At 66.7% G+C, this 9,218-nt stretch overlaps 1 protein-coding gene across 2 annotated transcripts; it reads left to right on the top strand.

The window, feature by feature from the left end:
• The first annotated feature begins 50 nt into the window (after window positions 1-50).
• On the top strand, window positions 51-7,829 carry LOC142056981 (shootin-1-like). 2 transcript variants are annotated; one of them, XM_075092481.1, is made up of 16 exons: window positions 51-266; window positions 1,653-1,726; window positions 2,244-2,304; window positions 2,577-2,671; window positions 2,828-2,954; window positions 3,684-3,781; window positions 4,055-4,136; window positions 4,420-4,514; window positions 4,823-4,969; window positions 5,402-5,555; window positions 5,703-5,829; window positions 6,180-6,229; window positions 6,640-6,749; window positions 6,895-6,954; window positions 7,139-7,310; window positions 7,563-7,829. In XM_075092481.1, exons 1-16 carry the CDS (start codon window positions 230-232, stop codon window positions 7,703-7,705), a joined length of 1,632 nt encoding a protein of 543 aa, XP_074948582.1. In that variant the 5' UTR covers window positions 51-229; the 3' UTR covers window positions 7,706-7,829. The 2 variants fall into 2 exon arrangements, with proteins under 2 accessions (XP_074948582.1, XP_074948581.1); XM_075092480.1 differs by having other exon boundaries at window positions 2,241-2,304.
• The last annotated feature ends 1,389 nt before the right edge of the window (window positions 7,830-9,218 follow it).

Raw genomic sequence — 9,218 nt, 5'->3', positions numbered from 1 at the left:
CCCAGCTGGGACAGAGTGGGTTTCGGTTCCCCCTCGAGCCCCCGGTCGCTGCCGTGGCAGGACCAAACCTGCCTGGATCGGGGTGCTCAGCCCCCCTCGGAGCCGGCGGTGGTGGGGACCGCCCGGTTTCACTTCCCTGCAGTGGGCGGGGAGGACGAGGCGAGCTCCGGGGTGGGGGGGCCGGCACCCTGCCGAGCTCGGGGTGCTGGGTGCCGCCAGCCCCGCCGCCATGGCCTGGGTCGGGGAAGGCGTCGGGCAGCTCGCAGGTAAGGTCCCTCGCGTGCGCTGGAGGACGCGGTGGGCTCACACGCGGCCGGCCGACCCCGCGTGCCCCATGGCAGGGTGAGGGCGGGTGGCTGTGGCTGTCCCCCGTGACCGTCGCCGTGGCCTCTGGGCACCGCTGCCTGGACGGGATGGTTTGCAGCGGGGCAAAACCAGCCCAAAACCGGGACTGGAGAAGGATTTTCTCCACTCAGATGGATTGACCGCTCCTGGGCACCGAATGCATCTGCCCGCCTGTCCGTCTGTCCGTCCCTGTGCCGCTCTGGGCGGTGGGAGGTGCCCGTCGCGGCCGCCAGCTGTGGTTTAGGGCTTTTGCTGGCGTTCGCATGCTCGCACAGCTTCACCCAGCAAGAGCCGAGGCCTTGGCGGGGGGAGCAGCGCCGGTTGCGCAGCCCCAGCCCCGCCGCCAGCACGGGGGTCCCAGCCCGGGGGCCCCGGAGGAGGGTCCCAGGGCCTTTGTCGGCAGCTGCACACCCATCCCGTGGGTCCCGCGGGGACCCCCAGCCCTTGCAGGCAGCGTTAGGTCGCAGGAGGCTGGGTTACAAACCGGGGGGAGGATTTAGATTCCAGAGCGCATTCCCCACCAGATTAGGTCTGTGGTGGGAAGGGTCGGAGGCAGGTGATGGATTCCTGCCCCGTGACACACCCCAGCCCCCCTGGGAGCTGCCCTGGGGGCAGCCGGATAGCAGCCACCCCACCAAGCCCCTCGCCCTGGAAGGAGAGGAGGACTCTGGAGCACCTGGGGATGAAGCAGCTCCCCAGTCCCAACCACCGGGGACCCCCAGTGACTGTCCCTGGGGTCACACTCCCTAGTACCTGCCCGTGTGTACTCGGTGGGGTGTTGCACATGGGTCCCCCCCAAAGCAGTCACCCCAGTGCTGTGGGGGGGGAGTCTGGTGGTGCTGGGGACTGTCCAGCTCGCCATGTCATCCCCGTGTCCCCCTACACCCTGTGGGCAGGGACTTGTCGGGGCAGCAGGACGCTCTGGGGTGGCTTGTCCCTCACCCAGAATTGCTCACCGGGATTTTTCCCGGCTGTGCTCCCACCTCCTCGAGCAGCCCCTTCACTCCGATGCCCTCCGCTCCTTTGCTGCCGCTGTCAATGCGTTGGTTGCTGTCGGGTCCAAGTTTTGCAGGCTCTTCCTTGCACTCCAGGCCCTCCCGCTGTGCGGGCATTCCCGCTTTCCTTAGGAGGACGTGACCCCCGTGGCCGCAGAGGCATCGCCAGCCCCCCCAGCCCGCGGTGCAGGGGGTGCTCAGCCCCTCTCCTCGCGGAGCAGCACGAGGCTGAGAAAAGCAAAGGGGTTGTAACACCTCCTGACTTTCCACCTGCACTCGTGACCTTCAGGCGTGCTTTTGGTTCCCCTGCAGCCATCCTGGAGTCAGAAAGCAGCGAGGAGGCGGAGGAGGAAGAAGAGGAGGAGGAAGAGTCAGCTACGGTGCAGGTATCACTCACAGGCTCATTTTCTGTTTTATTTCTTACTCCTGCCCATGTAACTCTGGAGGTGATGAAGGGTTGGTCCCGCCGTGCCCTCCCCTCCAGCCACAGCTGTGTGCCACAGTGCCAGGGTGCTGATCACTGGGGTGTCACGGTCACAGCGTCCCCAGCGCGGCTGGCGGTGTCCAGGCGGCTCAGGGCTCAGCAAGACAGTGCCAACTCAATGCCATGCCAATGCAATGCCAAAGCAACTCAATGCCGTGCCAACTCAATGCCAAAGCAATGCACTGCTGTGCCAAAGCAATGCCAAAGCAGCTCAATGCCGTGCCAACTCAATGCCATGCCAATGCAATGCCAAAGCAACTCAATGCCGTGCCAACTCAATGCCAAAGCAATGCACTGCTGTGCCAAAGCAATGCCAAAGCAACGCAATCCCGTGCCAACGCAATCCCGTGCCAACGCAATGCCGTGCCAACCCAAGGCCGTGCCAACGCAATGCCACACGCGCATCTCTCCCCCAGCAGCACCCGCCCCTTGGCCAGGAGGTGGACGAAGCGGAGGAGCGGCTGGCCGAGCTCGAGCAAGGTAAGCCCCGTCCCGCTGCGGTGTCACATCCCGGCACGGTCCCGTGTGGGGACTCGGGGGCGGCTTCAGCCCCTCACTGGAGCCGGCGGTGATGGGGTCAGTGGGAAAACCCCTGTCGTGGTGCAGAGCTGGGTGCAGTCCCTGGTCCTGGGTGACCTGGCAGGGCTCTCCAGGGTGGCTGCGGGCGGGGAGGAGGGCAGGGTGCCAGCTGGGACCCCCACCGGGCACCGGGGGCCGGGCGGGTGCCTGAATCCAGGCTCTGCCGCTGCCAGCGTCACAGGCGCTGCTGGCTGAGCTCTCAGCGCTGGAGACAGAGTTTGAGATCGAGAGGACGTGCCGGCAGCAAGCCGAAGCCTATGCAGCCCAGGTAGGGGTGGGCAGCATGCCCCCACCACTGTGTCCCCCCAGCACCCGGATGCCCACAGCCCCTTCAAGGGTGCCAGGGTGCTGGTGCATCCCCTCTTCGGCAGTAGAAACCCCAGTGCTGGAGGGGAGGGGTCTCCATCTCTCCATCCCACCCCAGGTGAAGCAGGAGAACAAGCAACTGAAGCGGCTCAGCTTGGCCCCACCAGCCTCTCTGGCCGTGCCCGAGGAGGAGCCCCCCGCGGAGGACCCTGACCCTGACCAACACTATGGGCAGCAGCTCGAGGGTGAGCCGGGCTGCGGGTCCTGGCTACACCCCAGCCAAAAATGGTGAAGCCAGAGGCAAAGCACCGGCCCCTGCCCTGCTGCCCCGTCCCGGTGTCCTCTAAGCCCGGCTCAGCCCGGCCCCGTGGTTTTGGGTTGTGCCTGGGCCTTGTTCCAGGAAAACAACAAGAAAGTGATACTGAAATCAAGAAAAGGTGAAATGAAAGTGCTGCTGGTCACGCTTCCTCCTTTCCCATCCTGTTTGCAGCCTGACGCTCCACCTGCCCGTCAGTTCTGGGGGTGTCCGGGGAATGCGCCCCTGGGGGGGGATGTGCCCCTCTGGGGGATGCGCTGCTCAGGGAGATGCACTCCTGGGGGAGGAGGCACCCCACGGGGGGATGCCCACCCCAGCTAATACCCCATGTTCGGGTGATGTTGTGAATTTGCCCATGGGCTGACCCTCAGGGGATACTTGGGGGCAGCTTTGGGCAGGGAGAAGGGTGCTGGGTACGGTCCCTGGTGTCCTGGGGGCTGCTGTCCCACCCTGTTGCCACGTGTCCGACCCTCTGGGTCACCTCCCAGAACCAGCTTCCAGCAGGGTCACTGGTGGCATGGCCAGGATGGAGTGAGGGGGTTGCTGTAGCACCACGAGCCTGGTCTCAGGCTGTGCTTCCCTTTCCCTCCCCTCCCTCCCGTCTTTCCCACCCCTCGCACCCCCCTTTCTCACGGCTCGCTCCCCGCTTTGCACCCAGATTTGCAGGAGAAAATCTCCTGGCTGGTGGCGCAGCGGAAGGACCTCACGCTCCAGGTCCAGCAGCTGCAGAGACAGAACCAAGACCTGCAGGACCAGGTACCTCCTGGGACCCCCACTGGGATGCCCCAGCCGAGCAGGACCCCCACCTGGGGCAGGGTCCTCCTTCATCACCCTCCTTATTCCCCTCCTTCCCTGGCTCCTGCCCATCCTTGTATCCCCTCGCCAAGCTGAGGACAGGATTTTTGGGAGGATAGGCCCCCCCTCTGCAGCCCCTCACCATCTCCCTGATGTCCTGGCGGGGGGGTGGGCTGGGCACGGTGGGACCCCCCAGCTGAGCCCAGGGCTGAGCAGGGGCTTGTCTGACTGCAGCTGGAGATGGGGCAGGGGGAGCAGCAGCGCCTGCAGGCAGCCCTGGGCACCAGCCAGCGGGCACTGAGGTCCTTCAAGAGAGGTGAGTTGGCTGCTGGGTCCCCAGGGCCGTGTCCCCTCCCCACCTCGCTGCACCCCGGCAGGCCAGCCAAGGAGCAGCTGGCAGCTCCCAGTGCCACCAGTGCCACCCAGTCCAGCAAACCAGTGAAGCCAAAGGCAATGGTGCAGCACTGGGAGCTGCAGCCAGATCGCTGGGACGGGGGTGTCCCTGTTGGCAGGGGGTGGCTGAGCCGAGGCTCCTGGGGTGCTGCGTGCCCTGCCGTGCTGGCGCTGGCCCCCCCCCGAGCCCCCGCTCTCCCGGGCAGTGTCCCAGATCGTCACCCAGGATTACTGCGAGGCAGTGCAGCAGCTGGAGCTGGAGCAGGACCTGCGCCTGCAAGCCGAAGCCTTCGCCCACGAGGTGCGGCCGGGCCCTGGGCCACCCTGCCCGTGGGTGCTGGGGTGGGGGGACAGGCTCCTGGGGCAGGGGGTGGGAGAGCAGGGGGGCTGCTTGCTCTCAATTTCTCTCAGTGCAAACACCCCAATACTCATCCCACTGCTGGCTGCACCCTGGATCCCAAGAGGATGGCGATGCTCCTGGGCACCCATTGCGGTCCCCTGGGTTGAGGTCGGATGGGTTTTGCTCCCAGCATCCCCAGAAAGGGTTTTTCTCTCACTGGGGTGAGCCTGGGGGCTCGCTCCCTCCCTGACCCCCGTCCCCGTGGGCAGATGCTGGTGCAAAAGAAGGAGGCGAACAGGCAGAGCATGATCCTGCTGCAGAGCGCGGGGCCCAGCGCCCAGCTGCTGGCAGCCCTGCAGGAGGTGGGACGCCTGACCCGGGCGCTGGAGGAGGCCAGGCAGGAGCAGCAGCAGCGGGTGAGGACCCGTCCCCACGGGTGGGTGGCACGGGGTGGGGAGCAGGGATGGGGCACGGCACGGCTCTGGGGCTGGCGGTGGCTTCCCCTGGGTGCGGGAACCAGCTGCGATCAGGGTCAGACCCCTCCGTGCTGTGTGCCAGCCCTGGAGAGGTTGTTCTTCCATGGATTTCTGCTAGCACATCTCAGGTGCCAGGGAGAGGGGGTCCCACGGGTGGGCTACCCCAGGGTGGGAGCCCCCACACTGGGCTGGCACCCTCCAGACCACTGGGCTGCCACCACCCAGCTGAGAATTGCCCTAAAATTTGCTTCAAGTTCCTTGCAAGTGGCCAGTTTGTGGGGCTGTGGAGCATCCACGTCCCTGGCAGGGATGGCTCTGGGGGTCCCAGCTCCTGGGCTGCACCCGGCTCCCCCCATCCCCTTGCTCCCACAGGTGAAGGAGCTGGAGGAGCAGCTGGGGAGGCGGCCGGAGCCAGCAGAGCTGGATCTGGCCCGAGCTGCCCTGGCTGTGGCAGAGGATGAGAAGTTGCAGCTGAAGAAGCAGCTGCAGGAGGCCGAGAGGCGGCTGGCGGGGCTGGAGGAGGAAGGTGGGTGGTTTCACCCCTGCCCGACGCAGGCAGGAGCCTGCCGTGGTGCCAAGGGATGCCCCTGGCGCTGCCCACCCGTGGCCGAGGTGGGCTCAGGCTCCGAGGGGCACCAGCCCCCCACGCAGCCCCAACCACACCCCGTTGCAGTGGGGTCGCTGCAGGAGAAGCTGGCCCAGGTCCTGCCGCCGCAGAGCCAGACCCCCGAGCCGGCTGCGCCCACACCGCCACCACCGCCGCCGCCGCTGCCACCGCCTGCACCCGCTGTCCCCGTGGAGTAAGTGACACCGCCGGTCACCTCCTGCAGAAAGCAGCTGTGGCAGCCCAGTGGCTTCCAGCTTGTCTCTGTCCTAGCAAACAAGCCGGGCTGGTGGCCAACCCTTCTCCCCCCCCAGAACCCACTGCTCTCGCCCGCCGTGCCAGGCTGTCCCCGAGCCGTGCCCCGGCACCGTCCCCGGCAGGAGATGCAGGGTGGGGGGGGCAGAGCTGGCCGCAGGGGCCAGACCCCGGCGGGATGTTGTGGGGGGTGAGGTGGGCCTGGATCCGCGCCGGGCAGGCGGTGGGCAGGCTGTTTTGTGGGCAAGGGGTGCAGATCGGCCGTGCTCTCACCTCCCCTCTCCCTTCCAGCCCGCTCTCGGCGATCAGGCAGAGGAAGGGGCTGGCGAACGTCCAGCGCAGTAAGTCCCCCCCACACTGTCCCGCTGCTTCCCGAGGTGGGGGTCCTGGCACCGCGGGGGTTCCCCTGGCAGTGCCGTGGGGATGGGGGAGTCGCTGGGCATGGGGAGGACGGGGTTTCTCCGGGACAGAGGTTTGCCAACGCCGCAGTGGTTCAGGCATCTCCCACCCATCTGAAAGCGTTGCTCCAGGCTCCCGCTGCGGGGTGACAGGCACCCTGCCAGCCCCTCGCTCCCCAAAGGAGGGTGCTCGGGCCCCAGCACCCCTGTGCTGCCCAGCACGGGTGGGAGATGGCCGGGTTTGGGTCGTTGGGACCCTGGGGGTGCTGCAGGGAGGTGGCAGCTCCCCACCCCGGCAGGGACTGAGACCTGTCACGAGTGCGTAGGGTCTCAGCGCGGCGCTCCCTGCACAGGCAAGCCAGAAGCCGACGATGTTAAAGCTCGAGCCGTGCAGGAGATGATGGAGCGGATAAAGAACGGGGTGGTCCTGAGGCCCACGAAGGAGCGGGTGCCCCTGGGCCAGGTAGGCTGGGACCAGACCCTCCGTCCCATGGGGGCATGTCCCCAGGGAGCCCCAGGAGTCGGCGTGGGTTTGGGGAGCGTTGGCAGCCCCAGGGAGCTGCGGGGCCAGCGGGATGCGGCCACATCTCCTCCCTCCCCTTCCGCAGGGTCCGGCGGTGGCGGCCAGCAAGCGGAGGAGCGCGGCGCTGGAGCTGCAGGGCATCCTGGTGAGCATCCCCGTCCCGTGGCTATGCCAGGCCATCGCGCGGGGACCCGGGTGCCATCGTCCCCAGCTGCAGCCGTCCTGCGTGGGGCTGCGTTGGGGCCGCTTTGGGGGCATCCTGGCTCCCCGGGGGTCCCGGCGCCTGGATGTGGCCCCTCAGCACCTCGGCTGTGCGTGGTGTTTCCTAGAGCACCATGAGGAGGGCGAGCAGGAGGTCGAGCGGGCGGCAGAGCAGCCTGAAGAGCAGGGACAGGCAGCTGGAGGCCATCCTGCAGCGGCGGCGCCGGGCTGTGGATGCCTCCCTGCCCACAGCGCCGCAGGACCGTGAGGATGCCGGGGCTGCGGGGAGGCCGGATCCCGGTACGGTGCAGGGGATGCGGGGGCTGGTGCCAGATGACCCCCCCCCGAGTGAGAACATCCCCAGAGACTGGCACAGGGGTGACACCTACACATGTCCCCTCACTGCAAGTCTGACTGATGCTCTGTGGTCCCTGTCTCATCACCGATCCCAGTGACAAACTGTCAGGCGATGGCACGGGTCCCCATGGGCTCTGCTCTTGCTCTCACCCCACTCCATCTCTCCTTTCCATGTGTCTGTCTGTCTATCCCCAGGAGACAAGGACATCGGCACGGCTCCATCCAGGCACTCGCCGGGGTGCGGGGACGGGGTGCCGTTCAGACCCCGGGCAGTGGGGGGCCTCCCCAGGACCCGGCCCCTCACCCACCTGGCCGGAGGCAGGGGGGAGCTGGGGTAGAGGCAGCTGCCGTGGCGGGGCGAGGAGGGGACCCGGCGGCGGGGACGGCTGCGGCAAGCTTTCACCCTCATTTTCCAGCACGTTGCATCCATTTGTGCCTTAATTAAAGCGAGGTGGCACTGGGTGCCCGCACGCCGTGTTGTCACCTGAGAGGCATGTCTGCCAGGCGAGGGGGTGGCAGCAGGACGGGGCTGCGGCCGGCGTGGATGGCAGCGGAGCTGCTGCAAACTGGTCCTGGCGAGAGGTCTTTGGGGACTGGCGCGGGGCACCCACCCTCCTGCCACCCTGGGGTGGGCGGCAGCTGGCAGGGACACCCGTAACACGGCACTTAGCTGCTGCGAGGAGATATTTGTGTTGCCCTTCACCTTTGCAGCCTGAAATCTCCACATTTAAGGAGGTAAATGGTGCCCAGACCCCAACACAAAGGCACTTTGACTCGTGTCAGGGCAGAATAAGCTGCAGTGTCCTATGCCCCCCCATGCCACGGCCCCTCTCCGCCGGCCAAGCCGGGGAGTGAGACCTAAACCTCCTCCTTCTGGTGAAGGAAAACCCCCAGAGCCCCGAAGGTCTGGGGTTTTCCTTTGGAGGGAGGCTGAGGCAGCTCTCCCCAGCTCCCCCCGATCCCACAGGCAGCCCCCACCGGGGGAGCCCCATCCCTGCAGGAGAGGTCCAGCCCCAGGAGGGGCTTGTGGGGCTCCAGCGGGGCCACGCTCCACACCCACCTTGCGGAGGGGTTCAGGTATTTCGGTACTCAGAGGTGAAGAGCATGGATGTGCTCCCAAGCACCCCTAGTCCGGAGGCACCCACCCTGCCAGGGCACCCAGGGGTGCCCCCTGCCCTGCCAGCATCCCCCCCATCCCCTCTCCCTGCCGCAGCCTGTTGCAGGGGTGTTTCGGGTGCTTTAAGGCAGTCCTTCGCCTGCAGCACCAGAACAGCTTCGTAAAGCTTTGAATTCACCCACGGCAACTTCCAGAATACCCAGTGGCAATGCTGGAGCGTACTAGGAAGATGGGAGATCGCTGCTGGAAGGGTGGGGGTGAAGGGACGGCTCCCCAAACCCCACCACACGCATCCTCCCTCGGGCCCGAGGAGGTTTCAAACCACAGCTCGTCCTTCCACACCCAAAGAACAACAAAACCTTCATTTAATTGTGGTTTCTCCAGCTCGGCCGCCTTGCTGCGGGCAGGAGACATGGGGCAGGGGGAAACCAAGCGAGAGCATCCTCCGCCCGTGCACCAGGTGCTTAATGAGCCAGTGCAACTCCCTCCCTCCTCTCGGGGCTGGTGTTATTGCAGATAAATTGTACAGCTGGGGCCCTGAACCTGTGGCAGGGAGGAGAGGCTGGGCCTGGACTGAACACCTGGGAGAAAGCGGAGCTGGCAGCAGCGGCTTGGCCGGCAGCGCTCCCCCCCCGTAGCGTGGTTTTGGGGGGAAGCCACATACCGGGGGAGGCCGGCGGGTGCTCAAACATCCCTTCCCTGGGTGGAGGGGCTCCCCCTTCCTCCGGAGGGTG

This window comes from Phalacrocorax aristotelis, chromosome 4 (genome assembly GCF_949628215.1).
Source record: "Phalacrocorax aristotelis chromosome 4, bGulAri2.1, whole genome shotgun sequence".
NCBI classification, from domain to species: Eukaryota; Metazoa; Chordata; class Aves; order Suliformes; family Phalacrocoracidae; genus Phalacrocorax; species Phalacrocorax aristotelis.
The sequence above is the reverse complement of the archived record's forward strand: the minus strand, read 5'-3'. Positions and strand labels throughout refer to the sequence as shown.

Bases quoted from the DNA above. Each gene is read 5' to 3' on its own strand.
- LOC142056981 (XM_075092480.1), top strand. From the start codon at position 230: ATGGCCTGGGTCGGGGAAGGCGTCGGGCAGCTCGCAG. The intron at 5,830-6,179 runs GTAAGTGACACC...TCTCCCTTCCAG, and splicing joins GCACCCGCTGTCCCCGTGGA to CCCGCTCTCGGCGATCAGGC. The intron at 6,230-6,639 runs GTAAGTCCCCCC...CTCCCTGCACAG, and splicing joins GCTGGCGAACGTCCAGCGCA to GCAAGCCAGAAGCCGACGAT.